The following is a 25,817-nucleotide window of genomic DNA, read 5'->3' as shown; positions in this document are numbered from 1 at the left end:
CTACGTGAAATGAATTGTATACTAAATGTGTTATGAATAGCCCATTTCCGAGTTGCCTTGCGCCTCTGTGTCAAAACCAGTCTTCGTTCGCAACCATTTATATGGAAATGTTTCCCGGCTGCTTACTTGTTCATTTTCATGCATATCAAACTCATTTTCATATGAAAGGTTTTGCACAAGGACTTGTTTTCAAACAGAGACAAAAGGTAATTTGGAAATGGCCTATTTTGTTACTTACATAAAAAACTAGCTACTAGGCTAATATTATGTCTGACAACAGACCCTCTGTTTTGTCTTGAGTTCATTGAGATTACAAGCTTAGTGTACGTGGGATATGAATGAGCTCGTGTGCTCAAAGGAAAATAATTCTAGCAAAAAGAAATGTCTGTGGACAAACTAGCTAATATCAACAAGTGGATAACACTTTCAAAACAAAGAATTAAGCCAGAAGGACTGGAAAAGTTTAATTTTCTGTGAGCATTTTACACCAATATTTATCATTATTTTCTAGTGCTGGTGCAAAACTATAAAAGGTTATTAAATAATGGAAGACTTAATATGTAAACTTTGAGTTGATATTCCTCTGTAGCTGGGCTACAATGGAGTGCTGTACATATTATTTTTTTGTGAATTAATAACCATTCATTTGAAAATGCTATCTAAAATTCTTACAATTGTTATTCTAACGTCAGCAAGCTTCAAAATGTCCTTTCACTGCCTCTGTTACATTTTGTACAAAGTGAGACTTTGGTTTTACATGAAGACTAGCTTGTTACCCAAGTGCTTCTTGGAAAGCAACCAAAATATTCACTCACAAGATATAAGTAAAGCAGCCATTCAAGAAACAGAAAACATGTTCCGGGTTTCTGTCTACATGTAGTTATAGAAACCCAAGTGAAAGTTTGAGAGAATGAGAAATGCTGTGGGAACATGAGCTGACAGGCGAGTGTTTCCACAGCTTTTTGGAGTTCTCCAGCTACACTTTCAAGTGTGTTTTTATAACTTGATAGAAACAGGGAGAACATGTTTTCTATTTCTTTTAGAAAATACCTTGACGAAAAAAAGAAAACAACTTGTTTACTTTACTCATCAAAATAATGTTTATCCCCCTTTCTTGTGTCACTATTACATGAACAGCTCGTGCTTGTGCTGTGTTTTCTATCGAGGTTTAGTACCAATAAACTAGCATTCTATCATGATTGCCATTCTCTGATTGGCTATGCTACTCAATATCTACTCTGTGATAGCTACTGAGTAGCGTAGCAGTGTGCCCTTGTTAAAAAAATGACGGTGGCTTCTTGGCGTTTTCAAAGAGTCTGTGAACAGGATTTAAATAAAGTTTTGAATGACTAGTAGATTTGTACTAATAAAAACAATTAGATCATTCGCTCTCGATTTCTATGTGAGATAGTTGACTCGGGCTGCACTCTCATCAACTATCACGCGATAGAAATCTCGAGCTCATAATCTAATTGTTTCAACAGAAACCAATCAATCAGCCTGTGTTTTCTTTGGGCTACTTTCTAAATGTGAAATTGAGGTGTTGCAGAAAGACACACTTGACCCTCAAAGTGCCTCTCAGTCTCTAGGACTTGGCCCCGGTTGTTCAAAGGATGTATGATAAAGGTAGGTATGGATAAATCACTATCCAGTGGATGGTGTAGAATATTTTTTTCTCAATACTTATCCTCTGGGTAATAATACATAGTTTATCCACCTTCTGCAGAACCGCACCCAGGATAATAAATGGGTATGAACTAACTATAAACCCAAATACACCATATCAACCAAATTTAGCTATACTTGATCAAGAATAATTTTTTAAATACCGGCACTTGCAATTTTGACATGACTTCATCCATCCTCACTGGGCATGTCAACACACAAAGGGCTTTGCATGGTTAAGGTAAAAAGGTAAACAGTCTGCATGCAGGCCAAGTGGCCCATCAGGTCAGTGCTTGTCACTGGTTTCTGTAGCTGTGTAGCATGAAGCGACTAGGAGTATTTTTACTCACCCCTGAATGGGAAGCCAATCCATTGCAGGGCTATCCCCCACCAGTATTAAATTTGCCAATACCTACTTGTACATCTGGGTGGAGAGAGGCACTGAAAGAGTAAAGTGCCCAAGAACACAACACAATGTTCCCTGCCAGGGCTCAGACCTGGACTGCTCAATTCAAAGTTGAGCGCACTAACAATGAGGCCACTGAGCCTACCAAACAGTTAACAGAAATTTAAATTAACTTGATCACAAAAGGGGTGAAGTGGATAAAACACTAATTATAAATAATTTAATATTCAATATTATTTTTCTGCTAAATTAGTTTGTTGCATATCAGCTTAGCTTGAGGAAATGAGCCAGCATTCCCTTCAACAGGGAGTTGTACGAATGGCACGAAGCATACTAACTATTTACATATCCATGTGAAACCCCTGTCAGTGAAAATCGACTCAGTCACTATAAAAAATAGTTCTTGTGCTTTTGTTTGATGAGGGTCGTAACGAGTTTGATGGCCTTCTTGGATTTTTCATCTTCACTTTTCTTTTCGTTAACATCAGGGACTGCAAATGAAAAGTCAAATTAAACAACATTAATGTTGGATCTTGAAAGAATCTAGAAATGTTGCTGACTTATTAGTTGTCTTCAGACAGTGATTTTTGATAATTTCTAACGACTGATTCATTGCTCACCTTATCTACTACACAGAGATTGCTAATGTTTTTTTTTTATGTATATAATTTTCCAAGTCTACAACTCAGTTTTAATGGTCATCTTTCTGCGTCATCATTATCATTTTTTATGAAATACCAATTATTTTTGGTGACCATCCCAACCAATACCATTCCATGTACTCGCTCCCTTGAATGCTCGCTCGCACACTCACTCACTCACTTTGACCCAAGTATGACTGTCTAATTCTTGTTTCTGATGTGACCACTAAATATTCTATTATTCCAAGTTGATAAATGAGATACCACATAGTCCCTTCAACAATACCTGTGTTAGTACTGGTCGCACAATCACATTACCAGCAGCTTGCATCCACGGTTCGCCATCAATTTGTACCGGCATTTCAGATTTTAATTTTATATTGATCTGCAATAGAAACAAAGATCAATATATTTTTCATTGGTAGTTAGTGGCCCAGTTTCCTGGATGCAATGGCTGACTAATCATTGTATTTTAGCGTTTTATTGTAAATAATATATTTTTAGCATTCTAATTATTTTAAGCTGAGGGCCCCAAGTTTATCAGTAACTTAAGTTACTGTCACGGGTCACACTCATTAAATAAAGTCTTTCACTTCACTTCACTTCACGTCTGTGACAGTACCATGTGCATATACCAAAGACTGTAGCAATCTCTTTCTTAATAAACCTTTTTGAATTTCACTCCCCATTCTGTTATCCTAACCATCTACTCTGACTTTTAGCACATCCTCTACTTCTTTATCCCATGTTTCTACGTTGAAAAACTGTTACAAATGTAACACTGTTTCCAAATCGTCGTGTGATAAAATCCTCTCAGGATTCAGCTACTCACAAACAACACACAGCACTCTAGTTTGAGAGTTGTAACCTCCCTTGATCAAGAAGTTGTTTTCACTTGAACTGTAAAAAACTTTGATGAGTGCCATTAAAAAAAATCCACATCCAGGTTGAATAGTTAATACTGGTATGAACTTGGTTAACTTGCTAACTGTCTAAATGACTGTGATGGACAATTGGAACTTACTTATTAACTAATGTTAAACGATCAAAGTCAGACAAATTCAAGCAACTAAAACTTCTGATGAGCAGTGTCAAAATTGAAGTCATAAATAAAGTTTGTTTTGGGATAACAGGTTAACTATCCTTACCTGCGCACCCTGTGCTAGTCGAATACCCGTTCTGATACCACTTTGAATTTGACCCTATAAGCAGTTGAACTTATTAATTTGATACACTTAAAGTAATTGCATATAACTATATACAGATAGATGTATATCTACGAAAAAAAAATCCAGAAAATATTTGAAAACCTGTGGATTATAGATGTTGGAATAAATGAAGACTAGTGGAGTAACAAAAAATTGTTTCTGAACAGTGAAGAATTTTGCCTGAAGTCCTTACCAAGTGCATAACTCCCTGAAGACCAACTACCTCAACAAGGCCATCACAATGACAAGCTGGAGCATAACCCTGAGCAGAAATTAGCGACAGGTTAAACAACGCATCACAGTGTTGCAGACCACTTCAGAGTAATGAAGTCTTAAATGGGGTAGGTCACCCAGTTTTAGCCATTTGCAGCTCTTATCAACTTATCAAAACAACTGAGATTTCACAATAATAACTCAAAACTGTAGAGGAACTAAAACAAAAACATGAAAAACAAACAGGGGCAAAACTGGGGAACATTAAAATGGATTGCCTTGGAGTAAACTTGAAAAAAAGCAGCCCAACTTTTTTCAAGTTTATCTCATTTTGTATATTTTCAAATTCAAGAGTTACAGTATTTTCTAATATATATATATATATATAATTTCACTTTTGACCATTTTTATAGAAAAAGTGCAATATAAGTAATAAACAAAATAAAATAAAAAAACCTCCTTCGATATGGGGCCAATGACGGAGTCAGATGCTGCATAGTCAATTTGAAATTTAGAACTCATATTTAAAAATGTGTACAGAGTTAAATAATTAAATACTGTGACCTTTCCCCTTTAATCAACAAGCAGCTAACTTTCAAGGTAGTACATACATGCACATGTACTTGTTTAGTCAAAGAGAGGAAAGAAACCATTTTAAATTTTTAGAGGATAATTTTATACAATGTCATGTATTGTCACTTACGTCATCTTTATCAGGTCCCCACGCATCAGTACCAGCTCCCCAGCTAACAAAACAACAACAATCAAATGAAATTTAAACAAACAAAAACAAAAACAGCCAAAAATAACATATAAAAGGGATTTTAAAAAATTAATGTCCAGTTAAATTGTTTAAAGACACGAGAGTCACCTGTTTAAAACAGGTCTGATTTTCTCCAGTACATATTCACACAAAAAAAAATTGCTTAAAATTCCCAAACAATTGGCTCACCTGCTAATATTCAGAATAACAATTCCTTCCAATGTTGGTAAATCAAGTTTTTTACCATCAATCTAAAATTAGAACAGAACGAGATGATAACTGTAAATTCAAAATGTTGAAATACATCACTGATTTGAGGGACTTCAAACTGCCACAATTTTCATACATTTGCTGTATTTTTGTCCACTCTAACCTCGATTGGGCATCATTGTTTGTTGGAATGCAGGAAAGGTCTATTTCTTGCTAAAATCTACATGCACAAGCACAAAAGCAGCTGGACAGTGTAGTCTAAGGGTCGCACATGTCCAGTTGATAGAGAAACACTATACTTTCAGCCTGTAAAATTATGCTATAATTGGTGGACTGCTAACAATAAAATTAAAATTGCAATCTGAACAAGCAAGCTGCTGTGTAAAATAACCTACAGAACAAGATACCGGTAGACACATTGAATTACATGTACCTCTATTTCAACTTCATGAGAAAATGTCTTTGAATACCCTTTAACCATTTTCTTCAGCCCTGCTCTAAAATAAACACCTTTGTTATGAAGTCTGAAATGAAACAAAATATAAAATTACTAAATTATCTGACAATTACAATAAATAGCAAAGTAATCACAATAATAAGTCTGTGGAATGGTTGGTTATTTTTTGTTAAATAGCTACAGGTCAAGGGCAAATAAAATTTTTGCACATTCAAAATAAAAATTTTGCCAGGCATCATCACGAGCCAGAGCTAACCGGAAGCTCAAAAATTCACCAGGTCCGGTTGCTATGGGGTGATGTCATTTATCTGTTAGGTTGCTGTCATCGCAAGACTTTTGCGGTTCTATTGTGGTTAGCGATAATTGCTTTCAGTGAGAGTAATTGTGTGCAAAAGTAACCTGGTTATTTTCAGATATGATCTGGCCACATAATTGATATTTTATAATAAATTTTCATAACGTGGGAATATTGCGCGGTCATATTTAAAAAAAAAAGACTTCGACTTCGAATGAACCAGTCATCAGTCGTTGAAAACGGACACAAAACGAGATGTGCCTCTGAGTTAGAAGATATGGTGTCTCTCTGATGCATTTGTGCGAAATTGAGCCAGTTTCCAATCGAATTTGCCTTGAGGAGTTAAAGAAAGCGCATGGGTTTTCTTTTCACGGGAAGGGAAACAAAGGAGCTGCCCTGACTATACATTTGGATTGGTTTTCGCTTAAACCATAAAACAGTTGTTGAAAACCAAATAAAACCGCCAGCCACGATTGATTTATACATGAATTCATTCACCCAAGAATGATGGAGAGAACCAGAAAGTGTTTTCAGCTTGCGCTGCCCGTGACCAACCTCCCAGAGCATCGAATCAAGACAACAGCTTCAAAACTCAACAAGTCAAACGCACCAGGTTAAGTCTTCCGATTAGTATTTTATTTATATCATAACTTACACCCATTGTCATGCTTTTAGATTGTATGGGGACTAGATAGCTACTAAAATGTTAAATCACTATTTTCATTCGTGGGTTAGACCCTAGACTGAAGTCCATGGTACACCAGTTTTCTGAAAGACGAATCCAGATATATAGTAAAATCACCATGTAGCCACATATTATAAATCCGCTCTGGTTTTCCCACTCAGTTTTTCTACGTTACCGAGTGCTACAGGATATTTTACAAAAACCACATAATTTTTCAGTAATGCGTGACACTATAGGAAACAAAAACAACAACAAAATCGTCATTTTTCCCTCGCTTGTTCATATCATATGAACATGTGACATATCTTTTTTCTGGTTCACCCAAGCTGAAGTCCATGCAATACAGTTGCTGAGCGCTTCGGGATATGTAACAAAATCGCCATAGTGATTTTTCTGTTGTGTGTAAAATTATAGGAACATGTTACATATCCTTTCTGGTTCATCCAGGCTGAAGTCCATGCAATACCGTTGCTGAGTGCTTCGGGATATGTAACAAAATCGCCATAGTGATTTTTCTGTTGTGTGTAAAATTATAGGAACATGTTACATGTCCTTTTTGGTTCATCCAGGCTGATGTCCATGCAATACCGTTGCTGAGTGCTTCGGGATATGTAACAAAATTGCCATAGTTATTTTTCCGTCGTGCATGACATGATAGGAACATGTTACATATCCTTTTCTGGGTCACCCAGGCTGAAGTCCATGCAATACAGTTGCTGAGCGCTTCGGGATATGTAACAAAATCGTCATAGTTATTTTTCCGTCGTGCGTGACATGATAGGAACATGTTACATATCTTTTCTGGTTCACCCAGGCTGAAGTCCATGCAATACAGTTGCTGAGCGCTTCGGGATATGTAACAAAATCGTCATAGTTATTTTTCCGTCGTGCATGACATTATAGGAACATGTTACATATCTTTTCTGGTTCACCCAGGCTGAAGTCCATGCAATACAGTTGCTGAGCGCTTCGGGATATGTAACAAAATCGTCATAGTTATTTTTCCGTCGTGCATGACATTATAGGAACATGTTACATATCTTTTCTGGTTCACCCAGGCTGAAGTCCATGCAATACAGTTGCTGAGCGCTTCGGGATATGTAACAAAATCGTCATAGTTATTTTTCCGTCATGCATGACATTATAGGAACATGTTACATATCTTTTCTGGTTCACCCAGGCTGAAGTCCATGCAATACAGTTGCTGAGCGCTTCGGGATATGTAACAAAATCGTCATAGTTATTTTTCCGTCGTGCATGACATTATAGGAACATGTTACATATCTTTTCTGGTTCACCCAGGCTGAAGTCCATGCAATACAGTTGCTGAGCGCTTCGGGATATGTAACAAAATCGTCATAGTGATTTTTCCGTCGTACGTGACATTATAGGAACATGTTACATATCCTTTTCTGGTTCACCCAGGCTGAAGTCCATGCAATACAGTTGCTGAGCGCTTCGGGATATGTAACAAAATCATCATAGTTATTTTTCCATCGTGCGTGACATTATAGGAAAATGTTACATATCCTTTTCTGGTTCACCCAGGCTGAAGTCCATGCAATACAGTTGCTGAGTACTTCGGGATATGTAACAAAAATAATCGTCATAGTGATTTTTCCGTCGTGCGTGAAATTATAGGAACATGTTACATATCCTTTCTGGTTCATCCAGGCTGAAGTCCATGCAATACAGTTGCTGAGTGCTTCGGGATATGTAACAAAATCGTGATAGTGATTTTTCCGTCGTGCTGTTTCCAGAATCGCTCAGCATTTCTCGTAAAGAATTACATCATGTACTCGAGATTTCTATCGCTCTTGAGAGCTTTGACATAATTTTTGAGATAATTTGTTGACTGCCCATAAAATTAACTGATTTTCAAAGTGTTGGTGCACATGATCTTCGAATTCGAATACTAGAAAATTCAGATTATTTTTGGAATCGCTAAGCAACAAACATGTATACAGAGAATACCCTAAACAGGTTTCAATCAGGCTTTCCGCAGAAAAACTGAGAACATTTCTGACTCTCAGGCACTTCTGGGCTGCTGGGCATAGTCACTTCGCTTACTGAATAACAGTGATAACTGAGATTAGTTAAAACGTTTCATCTGTACATGCTCCGTAGCTTTACAAGAGTAAGAAATGTATCAAAGCGTCTAAGTTTTAAACTGGCGTTTGCGCCCCAACCTAGAAAACACATTGTTTCAACATTATTTTTTCTTTTAATCCAAATTCTTCATGTCAGTCGCACGATTTCCCGAATCGCCGACTATTAAAATGTTTTGTATCTTTCTGACACGATGGAATTGTCTTACAGTAAATATAATTTCACACTTTAGGATTATGACACATTCGTGCAAAACTTGACGCATTTTTTGGAACATAAACGATCACCAACAGGGATACGATTACACTGGAATGTTGTAAGCCACTGGATATCCCGTGGAGATGTAGGACTAAAAGTTCTACATCTCCAGGGGATCCCAGGTCTGTTTTTTGGTTGCTAAGAACGTCTGGCTCGTTATGCACTGGTGGTGTGTATCTTCACCAAAAATAATACTGAGGCCAGTATACAATAAAATTCTGACATGCAATTCAGTTAAGTATTAAAAGAGTGAAATGGAAGCTGATTAAACCAAATATAAAATACCAAAAATACTCACCCAGTGTTCAAACATATAACCCCCCAAAATATTGCCAATTTTGCAGCCAAAGTGTGCTTTAACCCCTTGGGTGCCCTTTATGACGTACTCAGTACATCATGATTTTTGCTCCTCAGGTGCCTATATGACGTACTGCGTACATCAAAATTTTAAGAGATTTAGTCAAATTTGCAACACACCAGAAACAATTCTTATCGGCATCTGAGACTTGAAGGAGATTTTTTGATAGACTTCAAAATTCCCATTTCTGTGACGTCATATGGATATCAAATTGAGCGCTTGAAGAGACACTCTTAAAACCTTTCAGAAAATGTGTACATGTCTATAGTTTAAGTGAAAGAGATTATGGCATTTGAAGCTAGTTTCTTACTAGTCACCGATTTTCAGTGAAAATGATGACGCACACAGGGTACACTTGTAATGGTCAGGCACTCAAGGGGTTAACACACCTCTTGTAACATTTAGCAGTCTCCTGGGCTACATGAAATCAGAAAAAACACACATCACCAGAACCTTGATTGTTCCAAAACTGTAAAACTTCACAACTCACCTACTGTGAAACTTATCTGGAGCTTCTTCCCTCTGAAGATGAAAATCCAAACACAGCTCAGCACCAATTCCAATACCAAAATAATTATTCATGGTGAAAATACTCGGATCATCTTCCCTTCCACTAGTAGAACCGATACCACTATCATTTGACAGTGTGTCAGGGACCGTCATGTCCGGTGAATCAAACATCACACACCATCTGTCCAGGAAACCTTCCTGTGCCTGGTCGACAGCCATAAGGAGGGAAACAGGACTCTCCCCACCAGAATAACCTCCTCCCCATTGAAGAACACGTGAGAGATCATTACCTGTAAATTGGCAGTTTAGAAGTTTTTTAGTTCCATACTCGAAATATCAATTTTCATTAACCGATTCATGCATAAAATAGCCTTTATTTCACTCCTAAAAATATTGGCAGTACATTGATCTATAAATTGTTACATTTGGCAGTACCGGTACTTTAGTCTATAAAGGTCTAATCATCATTGCAAAAATTCACCTGTGCCCAGAGGAAGAATGGCAGACGATGGCATCTTACACTTCAATTCTTGAAGGATGTCATCCAAACATGACAACACCCAACCAACTGTTCCATCACCACCACAGATTAATACACGAAAATCAGGAATCAACCTGAAAGCATAGAACCTAAACAAAAAGAGACAAAATGTTTGTTGTTACATACTCAATTATTATAGAGTTCTGACAGAACAAAACTAAAAGGAAAAGGTCCTATTCAATGTGGCATGTGGCAAAGTTGTTGATGCAGCCCTTAAACTAATAGTAAATTATTAAAAAAAAATTGTGCAGGCATGATTGCTTTTGTGAATGGAACATACCCTAGTAGTGGACCTCCTTCTGTCAGACTATACACTTGATGAGGGTTGAGCAATCTCTGGAAGGCTGCTAGCATGTCGGCCCCCTGACCACCTCCACTTTTAGAGTTCACAAGCACTAGAAGTGGTTGACTGTTAGGAGGAAAGAGTTCAGGCTGTGGAGAGGGAGGGAGAGACAGGACAGATTCAACATGTGTCTCTTACTGTAAGCATAAGCCTAGGGAATTAAGAGCCCAAATTTTAACTCCTCTGAAATATGTTCCAAGTTTTTATTTCTCTAATCACCATTTGCATAAGACTCGTCTTATGTGACATTATAAAAATACAGATAGCAAAAATGAATGACCAAGTGCTAAGGGAAGACTTGGCACTGGTAGTTTTAATAATCAATTTGTATGTTCCTTCTTCAAAATTTAAGGAAATAGAGACTTGGTCTCTATTTTTTAAAAGAGGCACTTCCATTTTCTTTGAAACACTGCTCCATATTTTTGTGCCTGGGATGCTTAATTAAAGGGGATTCTCATTAACTATGGTAACATTTTAAGCTGTACTTGATGTTACTTACATGTATGTTAGGCAGGACTCTTACAAACAGATGCCTGCTGTCCACAGTTGAACTTATAAATTTACCCACAGCATCAGCAGCTACATCAGCAGATGGGAGAAATACAAATACCATTCCTAAAGAGAATCAATTTAATAGGTATATTATTAAATACAGAGTGACGTATCACAAAAAAATAACCAACTCATGGTTGCCTAATTGGTGTCAGCTAACTTAGATAGAAGTCAAGTCATTTAAAGGTTGAGTTGAGTTCAACTTGATAACTTTATTCATACAATGGTAAAAATTCCTTCAGCATAATTTATTATTAGTATAATATCTAAGTCTGCCTAACTAAACTAACTAATGCTTAGTACAGTATTAAAAGAATAAAAACTTATCATATTACTAATAAAGCTGCTTTTCAAGGATGCAGTGTCTCATTCAAAGGTGTAATGATGCAGCTTAGCCTTAAATTCACTTGAAGCAACTGTAGAAACGAGCTCAGTAATGGTATTTTGAGATCTCTTTTGGCATGTACAAAATTAACTTAAAATTGAAGGACACCTGAAAATAATAGTTTACTAAGATAGAAAAACATAAAAGAGATCAAAATATATCATAGAGAAACAAGGATGGTTAATTAAGGATGGTAAAAACTGACAAATTGAAAAATTTAGGCTATTAAACTTTTCAAGATGCACAAACTGTGACAAAGCTCCTTCAAACAAGTTGACAAACAGTTGACCATGGTTTGCACTTTAGAACAAAGCCTTAGAGAGAGCGTTCTCATGACACAATAATGTCAGTGCCAGCATATAGGGATGGGAGAAAGTTGAAACTTGACAAATACAGTATCTTTTAAGAATGTCAGTTCAAGTCAATACATTTCTGACACTTACCGTAACTTGGATAAACACTTTTCACTTCACAAAATTGCATAGCTGTGAAATGAAAAATAGAATTACAAATAAATTAGACCCAGTTTCGTGAACTAGTCGGAACGTTTCTTCCTATGTCCTGTAAGGACGCACTTTTGACAAAAACTGTGTGTTCGTTTCATTTTTTTGCTGTATAAGACACACACCTGTGCATTAATGGGAACTCTGGGTTTACTTACTAGTGTTTTGTGATAGATTTAATTTCCTTTTTTCTCATTGCCCAAGAGAAAATAGACACAGATCATTCTCAAGAGCTAAAGGTCTAAGACAGGTACATGTTAAGGGAACATATTTAGTATAACCGAAGGCATTTAACTACAAGAAATACCCTGATACAGATTAAGGGTTAATTTAATTTGCCTCCTCTCTCCAAACATATAACTTACAGCTCAAGTCAATTTTGTAACAAATTTAACACTATGAAACAGCTACTTCCTCCTAATCTTCAGTCAGAGTACTTACTTTCTCCTAAAATATCGCTAATTAGTGTTTCATATTTGCTTGAATCCAGGCCTGTTGGGAAACTCCCCACACATATGCACACACTTCCCAGGGGCTCCAAATTTTGCCGTAAGTAGAATCTTGTGAGTTTCATTTTCCTTATAGACTTCTGCAAAAAGAAAATTTCAGAAAACTGTGTTGAATTTCAAAGCAATCAAAGCTAAATTTGTAAATGTTCCTCTTCAAAACCCACATAATTTCTGTAAACTGGTTGTAGTTGCACACTGTCTCACTTTGTGACAAGAAGAAAATTGAAGGATATACAACACTGTGAGCTCAAAGTAAATCCAAGCCATTAAAATTTTAAACCATAGTCGTCAAAAAAAAAAAAAGAAGAAAAAAAATGACAAGAAACATATTTTAATTAACATTTCCCACTTAAAGATATATCATTGACAATGGCAGAGGTCACAACACTCTAACTATATACATCATACTTTTCTGACATCCATTAAAGTTTTCCATGGACAATCACTGTTTTCCATTCTCCGTTCTTGAACTGAAGAAGAGAGTTAGAGTAATTGTGAGATCATAACTTCAACAACCTGAAACACCGTCCAGTACTTTACTGTCGGTTTAGAGTTATAAGGTACATAATTTGTGTTCAAGATCGCTACTTCCAATTTATTTACTATCATTAATTAATCATTTAAAGTTTCTGATCTTACTAATTTCTGTTTTAAACACGAAGGAAAGTTCATGAATTTCTTCTAATCTTTCCCATTTCACTCTACAGTGTTTAAAATTTACCATATTTATTTAATTATCAAGTATTATTTCATTTAACTTGTAATTAGTTCTTTGGTAGTGTTATGTATTTAAACATTGAATTTCACAAGTCAAGGAAGTCCTTGTTCTTACTGACTTGTGTTGGCCATTTCTCCTACCCGCACTACACAATTAATTTATATTATTAGAATTAATTCACTGACATTCTTCAGATTTTTTCATTGATTAATTTAATTGTTGCTTGCTTGCTTGCAACAATTAAATTAATCAATGAAAAAAAAAAAAGGGAAGGGAGGCACTGACAAGGACATTCAGGCACGAATTGGAAAGGCAAGACAGACATTTGCGATGCTGAGACCAATATGGCGATCCACGGCACTAACAACCAAGACCAAGCTGAGAGTCTTTGGGACAAATGTGAAGGCGGTGCTCTTGTATGGTTCTGAAACTTGGAGGCTGACCAAGGGATTGGAGCAGAAGTTGCAAGTGTTTATCAATAAGAGCCTGAGGAACATCTTGCGGATTTGGTGGCCTAGAAAAATCAGCAACAAGGACCTTTGGAGTCAAACAGGGCAACGACCGATCGAGGAAGAGATAAGACAGAGAGCTTGGGGCTGGATCGGCCACACACTGAGGAAACCAGATGGACACGTAGTCAAGAGGGCACTAGAGTGGAACCCACAGGGGAAGCGAAAGAGAGGGAGACCCCAAAACAGCTGGAGGCGCACGAGAATGGCAGAGTTGGCGGCGAAGCATGTTACGTGGAATGAGGCAAAAGGCACTGCACAAAATAGGGTTAGGTGGCGCGCGCTAGTTGAGGACCTATGTTCCACTTAGGAATGAAGAGGATTAAGTAAGTAAGTAAGTAATTTAATTGTTAGTGCTTCCCGGGATGCCTTTCTATCATGTACACCCTTCTCTTCTTTGAAGTTAAAGATGTAAAGAAGTATCCCATATTGTTATTTGTACATGTATTGTGACAACCATCTCTCAATAATAAATTAGCAGTTCCAACCATGTTGGGGGTGGGGGAAGACTTCCATATACAAAGGAAGGGGTGCTTGTTGTACCTTTTAGAGGTTAAAAACAAAGTTTTAGTTCCTCTTAGGGTGTTCAGCCTCAAAAAAGTAGTATTTGAGCTGAAAAAAGTCAGTGATCTTTTCTATAGTTTATAGACTGCCATGTTGTATTGACTTCAAATAACCATAACTTTTAAGATCTTTTTTTTTTTTAAATTTCTGTCCTGAAACCTATTTAGTCTTTAATGCATGAGAATTTCAAGTTACAAGCCTTTTTGTACCACAAAATCTTTTTCAGAACTCAGCTTTGCACCACTATATTATAAATTTATTGTTTATGTATAAATGTTATGAAAAACTGAAGTTTAGTTTGAGCTGGTTAAACGTTATTGTGTCTTACCAACATGTCTATCTTTTGTAGGCTTATTGCAAGTTTTACTCATAGTAACTGTAAAGACAAGCAATGGATTATCAAATTGTTTTAGCTTCAATTGCACTTTATCACAATTTGCACAGTTAAAACTGATCTGTGAACCAATTTCATTAGCACTGTACTAAAACCCAAGCTGTAGCTTTCAACAGAAGATGATCTAACTCCTAGCACAAGCTTACTAATAACTTCAGTTATCACTGAAACTGAGAAAATAGGGTTTGAAGTATTTTGAACATCCTGAAATTACTGACTTGGACATGCAACAAAATGGGATCTATATTGTGAACCATGTATCCTTGATCTCCCCTGTTCATCAATTTATTGTTATTGAGAAGCACATTGGTCAAGACTTAGCTTTCCATAGTAAAGTAATGCTAAAACAAGGCTTGATTGCGGTAGTTAATATGCCTTACCTCCCTGATTTAAGTGGACTTCAGTCAAAGAGTAGTTATCTGGATTTGCGCCCTGTTCTCGAAGAAAATCAATCATCAAAATAAGAGCATTTTCAGTGCCAAATCAATTTGTAACTTGTTAGGTATAAATTCTCTACCTTGAGGAGGTGGTTGAGTCGAGAGAGGGTGTAGGATGGAAGGAGGAGAAATATAGGACAGACACACAAATAGACCCACAGATGGACACAGGGACAGATCTATGGAGGAACAGAGAGTCAGAGAGACATATATGGGATGGACAGAAAACAAGGAAGGATCCATTAAGGGAGGGAGAAAGGAAGAGGGAGAGAAGAAGAGAACAAAACAGGGATAGAGGCCTGAAGGAAGGGTAGCCTTATAAGAACTGAAAATGAGATAAAGAAGTCAAGAAGCGTAACTATAGATCAGTGTGAAAAGAAAGTTCTGTCCGGTAGCACTAATGGCAGGTGGATTTCCCAGTCGGGCTAGTTTATTTGCTGGATGGGAAATGTGAAGTATCTTTAGTTAGGAAAATTTTTGAGGAAATTCAAATTACTGATTGAAGTACTGTAAGAGATGAACTTTTGGGGGACTAGCAAGAAGAATTTCAGACTGGTACATCATGGTTAGAGTGTGCCCGAAAGGTCAGCTAGAAAAGTTATTTTGTATTCTTAGTTTGCACCCTGTGGTTACCAAGCATATAAAATGGAACCTTATATCAATATTAAGATACAGACCTTAAGTCCAAATTTTTCTAAAGCAATTTGAATGACATCTGTAACAGTTGTAACTGCTGTCACTGGAATCGTCTTGAATGTTGCAGACACACTGTTATAAAACAACATGAAGTGAGTTTATGTAAGCTCACAGAAAAAAAAATTCAGAGAAGGATTAATAATATTGATTGACTGGTAAATACTCACTTTATCATTCCAGGGTACACTCTGATGTATCCTTTTCGTCTGTCTGCGCTCTAGACAAGGGAAATGGTGAGACTGAAATAATGTAATACATTATAACGGGTTTAAAATACTTTCAAAGATAAAACTGAATGTAAGGTAAGGCAAAGTCTGCATATGAGCCAAGTGGCCCATCAGGTTGGAGCTTATCATGGTTTCTACAGGAGTATTTCTACTACCCACTGGATGGGATGTTAGTCCATTGCAGGGTTACCACAGCATTAGATTCACTGGTACCCATTTATACACCTGGGTGGAAAGAGGCACTGTGACAGTAAAGTGTCTTGAACAAGAACACAACGCCATGTCCTCAGCCAGGGCTCAAACCTGGCCTGCCAGATCCAGAGGTGAATGCACTAGCCATGAGGCCACCGCACCTCCCAAAAAATGAAAAAAGGGAGTGAAACACAATTATATTGAAACGCGTGTAGTTATATTACAGGCAAACTTACTTTCATGCGGAGAAAGATCAAGGGTTTTGATGAATTGTGTTCTGTAAATTGGTGAGGCTTTTCTTCAGGATCAAGTGCTCGTTCATTTTCTGTAAAAGATAAACAAACGTAAATAATGTTCACCAACATTTTAAATCTAAAGTCTCTACCTACTTCTTGTTTCACTATTTGGGAGAATTTTACAGCAGATCAGATAGATAGAGTTTTCACATAGTGATGTATTGATCACAATCTAAGTGGCATTGGATTGGCCTTATGCTCAGGAGAGACAGCAACAATTTTGCAAGGCAAGCCTTAACTATCAGCCACAGCAAAAGAAGAAAGTTGGACGGCCAAGGACAACTTCAAGTGGTCCATGCCGCAGGAGTTGGAAAAAGTGGGCTACTCCTGGGAGAGAGCCAAGGTATTAGCAAAGACCCGTGTCCATTTGAGGGTACTGGTGGACACCCTCTGCACCCACGGGGGTGACAAAGGATAACGATAATCACATTCTGTGTTCATAGTTCCTCCACAGTTGACTTTGTATTCAATATATCATTATTACAGAGAATTTAAACACTGGTCAATGAGGACTATATACAAGTTATAGATTGTTTTCACTGTCACGCAATAAAAAAATAAATCGAAAACCATCCTTTGGAAAAAGCTATGAAATTATGATGTTATAGAAGATAACTAAATAAGACACTTCTCCAAGTTTTAGGCCTGTGCGTTTCCCCAAACTTCATATATTCGTCGAAATGTTTTGCAGATATTTACAGAGCCCAGTATGAAAATGCCATGTTGGTGTACCTCTGTGGTACACCAATATGGCGCCGGAAAATAGTGTAAACATCTGGAACTTCCTTTGGCTAGCTAGGCGACTGATTATCAGTACTGATCAAACAAGCATTTACATAAGCACTTTTCCTATTGTTCTAACTTCTAAAAAGGCTCAAAATCATGAGATAAGTATATATTTTTTGACGAACTCAATTGTAGCCTTGTGTCACGCACCTCCATAACCCTGAAATTCAAAATGCTCTGGATTCCAAACGAAGCACGTTATTGAGCTGTAAAATCGTAAACAGATATAAATATACTGCCTCTTATGCCTGACGAGGATAAAAACTTTGGTGGCTCTTTCATTTTGGATTTTAGAAAGTGATGACGTCACATGAAAACGATCTATATGTGATCAACAAAGCAACAGTTCATGTACATGTCTGTCTTGAAACATACAGACCTTCATCTACAGCTCTTGCAAGGTAATAATTACTGGGATCATCTGTTATGTGAAATTTCTTCAGAGCTTCCTCCTATCAAATAAAACTATTTTTAGTTATTATTAATTAAAAATGAAAAACAAAAACAAAGTTTCACTCATATTTACAGATGAACGATAACTTTGAGAGAATTTGCAAGTTAACGTTTTCACAGATTAACCACTACAGCCACCATGCCTCAAGAAGATGGTTGATTATGGTTCAAGGATCACAAAACTCACCAGAACATTACTGACTTGAGCTGTCCTTGGAATTGCAACATTTTTACAAAGTTTTGGATCTGATACTTCACCATCATAAATTTTTAAATATGTCTCATCTGAAAAAAATATAATATGTTGTCACCAGTGTCACATTATAGAAAGAAATTTATAAAAAGTCATAAATCTCACAGTGAAATAATAATCAGGAAATACCTGTATCAGAAGATGAACTTATCTTGTCATCTGAGACAATTCCATCATCGTCATCTGCCACTTCTGTAAAATCGTCAACATTTAATTCACATTGTTAATGACAGGCAAGTAGCTTTCTAAGAACACAGACATCTTTTGTCTCACAATAATTCCCAATTCTCTTGTGAGAAAACAAGTCTGACATCCCTGCCAGCTGAAAGTTCCTGTGTATTACCCTAGCTGGCTTTCAAGCAGGTGGGCGGTCAGACTGGCATGTGGCCAAAGAGTCTGTTCATAACTTAAGTAAGCTTAAGACATTGTGAGATTCCAGAAAATACCTATTAGAAGTATACCCACCCTCTGGAGAGTTATTGGAAATTCCAAGAGGGGGGAGGGGAGGGCTCAAAAGCCAAAATGTCTCAAGAAAAGTATGAACCAAAACTGGAATTTCCAAAGAGATTGGGGGAGGTTTAAACCAAAAACCCTCCATGGGAGGGGTATGGATATTTTCTGTAACAACACATTGAGCAACGCAAATATTCAGCATTCAGAAGGACTAAAGTTGTTCTTTGCCTCCTCTTCCCTAAACGATACTGAGCTTTAAAGAACCTTGTTTAATTCTCGTACAAGATTGTGAAGTCAGGCTTGAATAATGATGCAGTACAAGATGGGAGCTCTCCAAACAATTCCTATAAGCTATTTACTACATAGTAACTATTAATGACATGGGAAACCAAAGGCAGACCCTGAAGAGGACCTGCCAAGAGAGACATGGAGAAGAATGATCATAAAGGAGAGAGAAAATCTCAGATCCAAGACATGGAGGGAAGCAGAGGTGGTGGCAAAAGACCAAGTTGCTTGGACGAAATGGATTGATGGCCCCAGTCTCCACATAGGCTTGATTTCCAGCCGTTTCAGGAGTTCGGTTGTTAACGCGGGCTCACAAAACAGCTGGAAATTGAGCCCGTTCTCCACAAGGAGAAAACAAGAAGTTGATGATGACCTATAAATAACACCAAGCTCACCATTTAAAGTTGCAGATCTACATCTGTTTTGTGAACACGAACTCCATAAAGTGGTGTTTGGCATTGACACAGCATATGGTGGTAACACAAGCTTCTGAAGATAACCAAATCCACATTCCTTAGGTAACATATAGTGGCATGAACTGTGAGCCTGTTGGAGATTACAACAATACAATGCTCTTAATAACTTATTATTAAATAACAAATAAAAAGTACTTTACACGAGCTACCATAACCACCTCACTGTAGACCGATTAAAACCACTTACTTCTAATAGTGAATTTTTTTCCCCCATTAATATCTTCTTGTGAAAAGTTGATAGTTATGCATGTAAAGGAAACAAGATTCAAAACACAACGAAAAGTTACTCCGTCTTCAGAATGCATAATGGCTCATCATATCACGGTTCAGGAAGGAGTGGAAAGCAGCAAGGAATGCAAGGCACAATGACTTACTACAACGAAGGAACCATATCAGAGTCCACTGCAGGTTTGAGCCCTTCTGAGACCTGTCACTGTCTTGTGTTCTCTCACAGTACCTCTCTCCACTTATGTTTTAAGCAGGCACCAGCAAATTAAATGTAAATGCTAAATGGGTAAGCCTAGGGGGGGGAATGAAATTACTCCACCAGTTGAAGTCACTCTATGCAATCTTGTCACAGACAGGCAACAGTCTGTAGACTACTAGGGTTGGAATTTAGACTTCGCTTAATTAACAAGGTGCAGGAAATTAGAGTGGATAATTCATGGGTGCTGTGTTCCTGATTGATTGGTATTGAAGAATTAACGCTCATAAACATGTAATGTAAATAAACCGTCAATGGGTGTTTTTGTCAGGTGAAAACAAACAAGACACTCACTGAGAGTCCACACCAGCTGCATTTGACACTTGCTAGACACTCAATGCTTCCACATGTATGCTTACAGTGAGCACACTTGGCACTGGGTGATAAATTTCCTTCCCGCCAATGATGAGCTTGATGAAGTAATTGCTGTTGTAACCAAAAGACGTGACAATAAATCAACATATATTTGCAAATTCAAAAGTTCTACAATCAAAAATTGCTGCAACTGTTTAACCCTAACCCTAGCCCTTACATGTACATTGTTTTCACATCACCATACCCAAATTTGTATTTAGCCAATCAGAAGCTGTGCCCACTCTCCTGATATCCTGCGATATCAAGTCACTGACCTGATACATTTATGACATCATGATCAGTTAGATTTCTTATCAGGCTGAGATTTTTTAATTAGATTTTGGGTTGTGCCTCGCATGGGATACTTTTCTCGTTCATGCAATCCCTTTTGGTCTTTTCATTTCTACTATTGATTTACTACATAATTATGTATATATTCAACTTATGTTTATGAAACCAATAGAGTTGATAGACTAAAAATGGGTACAGAAAATACCTAATCATACCTTTTTTGGCATGCTTTGACACCATATCAGGCACATTTGGTGTCATTTGGTCTCACCTTGGGTATATAGTGGAGGCACCATGGCCTCATGGTTAGTGCGCTCATCCCCGGATCGAGCGGTCCAGGTTCGAGCCCTGGCTGGGGACACTGTGTCGTGTTCTTGGGCGAGATACTTAACTCTCACAGTGCCCCTCTCCACCCAGGAGTATAAGTGGGTACTGGCAAATTGTCGGGGAAATCTAACAAATTGCAGGAGAGTGACCTGCGATGGACTAGCATCCCATCCAGGGGGAGTAGAAACACTCCTAGCTGCTTCATGCTGCAGAAACCGGGATAAGTTCTGGCAGCTACGAGCCAGTGGCTCCAAGGCTTCACTTTCTTTTTTTTGTTTTTTTTTTTTTGTGGGAGGGGGGGGGGGGGGGTGGTATTTTGCCTTGACTATGTCTTGCCAGAATAAAAACCATGGCTCAACCAAACTCGCCTGACATGCTGCCAAGGCATGTCAAAAAGGTACCACTAGTAATGATAACTGGCCAGTACCTTTTGCACGTATGGGGTATAGGCAGCACACTTCTTGCAATCACTAACGCTAAACTCTTTACATTCTTCATGAGTAAAGTAATCACAAACTGCAAAGAGAGAAACATATCAACTACCTTTTTCAGTAAATCAGAAAAACTAGTTTGTTAAAGACTACTAAAAAACTATTTCTGCTCTAAGACTGCAGTTGCAAAAAAAATGTATACTCAACCTTGATTTAGTGGGACAACACAATCATGGTTCACTAAAAGTGCTGTCTGGTTGTCTGGAACAAATAGATTTTTCCATGGAGCAAGTAACTTTTAATGTCCCCTTGCAGGACAAACAGAGGCCCAGGAAGTCATTTGCCAATTAAGTCATAAAAAGGGAAACAAAATGCATTTTTCCCAGGCAAGCAAAATTTCAGAGTTACTTATTTGAAGGGCAAGTTCCAATTCAAATTTTTTTCGAGCTCTGCACAATGAATACAGTGTACCTTGACATCTGAATGCTACATGTTCATCCAGTCTTTTCCGGCAAACGCAACAGAATCTTCTCCTAAAGAATGAGGGTCCACTCCAACTATGGGCCACAGGATCCTGTGTTGTCAAAATAGAAGCAAGAAATATTTCTTATCTGAAAAATCAAGCAGTCTGGGGTTCAAGCCCTGGCCGAGGACACCGTGTTGTGCTCTTGTGCAAGACACTTTACTCTTGTGCAGTGCCTCAGCTACTCTCCACTCCATAAATGGGTACTGCCAAATTCAATGCTGCCAGGGGTAACCCTGCAATGAATTAGCACCACATCCAGAGGGGAGTAGAAATACTCCTGGTTGCTTCATGCTACTGAAATGGGAGATAAGCATTGGCCTGATGGGCCACTGGGCTTGTAAGCAGACTTTACCATTTACCTGTAGTGCAAAGGCTTGGATTTACTGTTCGCCATCCCTTACAACATTATGAGTTCCTAGTTCTAATCATGACTAAAATGTAACAACAAACTAAGGATTCACCTTCACTAAAGATGTTGCTATGGAAATGCAAGGAGACACCACAAACTGCAAACAGCGCTCATGGCTCACAAAGTTGCAAACTAAAACAGAAGAAAAAAATTTAAAAAAATATATAACACAAGATATTCAAATTCTTCCATTTTACTCTTAGGGGAGCAGGGATGGTGCAGTGGTGAGAGTGCTCGCTTGCCACTGCCAATGTGGCCCAGGTTTCAATCTGGCCTAGTGCCATACAGGTATGTGGGTTGAGTTTGTTGTTGGTTCTTGAATTGCTCTGAGGGTTTTCTACATGTATGTGTACTCCCATTTTCCTCCCTCTACAAAACCCAACACCTCCAAATAATTTCAAATTTGACCAGGACAGAGCACCCATATGAAAACCAGCTATTTCCAATCTAAATACAGTATCTACAAAGTAGAACCCAGCCTCACAGGCACCCCATTAATGCAGCCACCTCCTTATTACGGCCACTTTACTCTTATGGCCGCCCTGTTGATACAGCCACCTCATTATTACAGCCACTTCATTCTGGCCCAAAAAAAACCTCAGTCAGTCATTTTCTTAATTAAAGAATACCCATCTAATGAAACCACCACATTAATACAGCCACCAGGTTAGTGGAGTTCCACTGAATTGTAATTTACTTATTTATTTATTTATTTATTTATTTATTTATTTATTTATTTATTTATTTATTTATTTATTTATTCATTTATTAACTCTGAGAATGCAACAAAATTTGAACCTCCACTGACAGACAAGCCTTAAATCCTACTGATTAGTTTGGTTTTGGTTTTGTAACATTTGATTGAAAACTGCTTTGATTGGTGTAAAATGAATAATAACAACAATGGTGATGTGACCCTATATTTCCTTACAAAACTTTTAACATGATCGTATTGAGTAATCATGCATGTTATAATATTGTCTCTTATTTCTTAACCTGCTGCTAATATTAATTTTATTTTATAGCGTGATCAATTTCATAGGACAATCACTTTTGACTGATTGATTGTTTGAGTTACAATTTTTATGTTCAAAAATATTTGAGAGAATATGATCTCTCATTTGGGTAAAAAGGAAAGGCTTTACTGGCAACTACAACCCCTAGTAGCTGCACATGTATGATCTCTATTTATGCACTAGAAAACATGTACTGTGTTTCTATCAAGTTTTAGTATAAATCTACTAGCGTTCCATTATGAATGCCATTCTCTGATTGGCTGCTACTCATTATCTATTCTATTTCAGTATAAATCTACTAGCATTCTCTCACAAATGCCATTTGCTGATTGGCTATGCTACTCACTATCTATTCTGTGATAGATAGTGAGTAGCATAGCAGTGTGCCCTTGTTAACAAATGACGGCTGCTTCTTGGCATTTTCAAAGTGTCTGTGAAGAGGATTTAGATAAAGTTTTGAACGACTAGTAGATTTATACTAAAACAATTAGATTATTCGCTCTCTATTTCTATGCATGACAGTTGATTCGGGCTGTGCCCTCATCAGCTATCACGTGATAAAAATCTCAAGCTCATAATTTAATAATATTGTTTGGCAGATAGTGAGTATTGTAGCAGTGTGCAGTTGTTAAACCAATCAGCGTGCTTATTTTCTTTGAGCTATTTTCTACAAAAATAACATCACAGTTATTTCTGTTTTAACACACCACATTGACACTGTTTGGTAGGATTTTTGGCAGCTACATGTTTGTGATGCAATTTGCTAATAATCTTTTGAAAGACAGGAAATAGCATTTTTCTATAAACATTGCTGAGGCCCTTCCCTATTTTTCCAACTGATTCCTTTTCTCAAGGAAACCAGCTTTTCCCTGCAGGAAATTAGTATTAGATTATTTGCATACGTCATGACGTTAATATTCAGATCTCTGTGGGAGTAGTGATGTCACTTATTGTGTAGTGCAGTAAGAACACGTCAAATTTACACAATGTGTACTAACGCTAAAAAACACTCCTTTACATCACGATTTTGTAGTGGCATTGCGAATTTCAAAATACGATGTCGGTCGCCAATTGTACTGGGCTTTCAAAATTTAGCAGTGAATAATAAATTTTATGCCGTAAATATAGTAACTTGTAAATTATGCCCAACATGGCAACAGATCATGTACATGTACGTGAGCTTTCGGATGGAAAGCAGATAAACAGATGGTCTGAATAAACAGTGTTTTATCAAACCACTCCCAAGATCTGTAAAATTTGTAAGTGTTTTCGCATTTACGAAGTGTACAAATAAACTCCTTAATGAAGAGGCGTTTGTGTTCCACTTCGCAGGGAGTATTCACCAACAATATTGCGAACAAATAATCGACCGACCTAGTTAATAAAATTCTACTCTAAAAAAAGCAAAGCACTTCGTAAAAACTTCTCAAAAATTATAAGAAAGACCCACAGTTTGTACACTAACAAATTGTAAAATATATCCAGCTTTAAACACCTGTGTCAATGTGTGTATTAATCAACTCACGTCATATGTTCGTCACTTTCCACAATGAACTGCGGTTTGACACGAAATGATACCTCCGCAAATTTAAACCCAACGGCTGAAAACTCCGAAAATTATCTCACATTATACATCATCACAAGCTTTCTCACCTTCACAAATTAAACCTTGATTTGTTAAGCCCCAGAGCATGTCCGTACAGTGATGACAGTAGCTGGGACGAGTGAATGTTTTTCGACTGAAGCGATGGCCGCTTTGCCCATGAGCGCTAAATGCTTCGTCCAACCTTGTGTCAGAAAGACACCGAGGCATTGAATCCTCGTTAGCCTGAACTAAGTAAGACATTTTCTTAGAAGTTATCTCGTTTCCATGTTTTGTTGCTGGTGGGCTTCCCCGATACACAACTCGGTAACTGGGCAATTTCCTCTTTGAACGGCGAACACTAGCAACCTGGTGCCTAGTTTCTGACAAACCCAGAGAGACTGGAAATAATGCTATTTCAACAAATTTCCGACAGTAGTTTGAAATACTGAAAAATGTCACCTACAATCTCTCAAGTCCCAAACGATTGCGTGACAAGCGCAGGGAGTGCCGCAACAGAGCGTTTCTTGCGTGTTCCGTTTCCGTTCAAGTAGACCAACGAACGTGTCGCGGCCGTCCCGCATGATGAGAGTAAAAAAAAAAAACCTGGAACCGAACCCAGGGTACGAGGTAATAATACGCTTTTCCATTTCAGTTTCGACTGATTTATATTTTACGAGGTCTCCCTGAATTCAGTTCAACGACGATCTTTTCTTTCGGCACTTCAGTTGCAAGTACTTTTGTCCACATGCCAAATGTTGAAGTTGCTAAAATCCTTTTTCTTTTGCCCTTGCCAAAGGTGGCCACACCCATGACATTACTAACCTCACGTACGTCTAACCCAAGAATTATAGACTTTTCACGTAAAATTCAGTTCTTACTACCATTGCTGCTGACTGGAAACTGAAATCTTACAGTATCCCTGACAAAAGATACCCGTTTATACTGCACAGGAAATATTCTCGGTTCATTTCAATTATCAATACCCAAGCTGACAAGCACGTTCGCGCCTTCTTGATAGCAGGTATTTCTTCAATGGCTATAAAT

At 37.6% G+C, this 25,817-nt stretch overlaps 1 protein-coding gene across 2 annotated transcripts; it reads right to left on the bottom strand.

The window, feature by feature from the left end:
* Positions 1 to 439: 439 nt before the first annotated feature.
* Positions 440 to 25,478, bottom strand: LOC110043224 (diacylglycerol kinase theta-like). Of its 2 annotated transcripts, XM_089271648.1 has the most exons (28): positions 24,842 to 25,478; positions 22,225 to 22,304; positions 21,709 to 21,811; positions 21,234 to 21,322; positions 20,129 to 20,260; positions 19,270 to 19,420; positions 18,266 to 18,328; positions 18,071 to 18,168; positions 17,810 to 17,882; positions 16,585 to 16,673; positions 16,097 to 16,146; positions 15,911 to 16,001; positions 15,177 to 15,228; positions 14,731 to 14,778; positions 13,020 to 13,081; positions 12,544 to 12,691; positions 12,043 to 12,084; positions 11,162 to 11,277; positions 10,600 to 10,751; positions 10,260 to 10,408; positions 9,759 to 10,068; positions 5,540 to 5,630; positions 5,086 to 5,147; positions 4,837 to 4,879; positions 4,114 to 4,182; positions 3,861 to 3,914; positions 2,999 to 3,097; positions 440 to 2,562 (listed from the first exon to the last, which is right to left on the bottom strand). In XM_089271648.1, exons 1-28 carry the CDS (start codon positions 25,032 to 25,034, stop codon positions 2,452 to 2,454), a joined length of 2,820 nt encoding a protein of 939 aa, XP_089127774.1. In that variant the 5' UTR covers positions 25,035 to 25,478; the 3' UTR covers positions 440 to 2,451. The 2 variants fall into 2 exon arrangements, with proteins under 2 accessions (XP_089127774.1, XP_089127775.1); XM_089271649.1 differs by lacking the exon at positions 14,731 to 14,778 and having other exon boundaries at positions 24,842 to 25,477.
* Between the last annotated feature and the right edge of the window lie 339 nt (positions 25,479 to 25,817).

The sequence above is a fragment of the Orbicella faveolata genome, unplaced genomic scaffold (assembly GCF_042242905.1).
Source record: "Orbicella faveolata isolate gen_17 unplaced genomic scaffold, um_ofav_v1 contig_34, whole genome shotgun sequence".
Lineage (NCBI taxonomy): Eukaryota > Metazoa > Cnidaria > Anthozoa > Scleractinia > Merulinidae > Orbicella > Orbicella faveolata.
Note: the sequence above shows the minus strand (reverse complement) of the source record. Positions and strands in the feature narration are given on the sequence as shown.

What these genes read in the sequence shown, in the direction of transcription:
- LOC110043224 (XM_089271648.1), bottom strand. Translation starts at nt 25,034, where the DNA reads ATGTCTTACTTAGTTCAGGCTAACGAGGATTCAATGCCTCGGTGTCTT. An exon ending in TACAAAAGATAGACATGTTG is followed by an intron (nt 13,082 to 14,730) that starts GTAAGACACAAT and finishes TCTCTTCTTCAG; the next exon opens with TTCAAGAACGGAGAATGGAA. An exon ending in AAGTGTTTATCCAAGTTACG is followed by an intron (nt 11,278 to 12,042) that starts GTAAGTGTCAGA and finishes GATTCTCTTTAG; the next exon opens with GAATGGTATTTGTATTTCTC.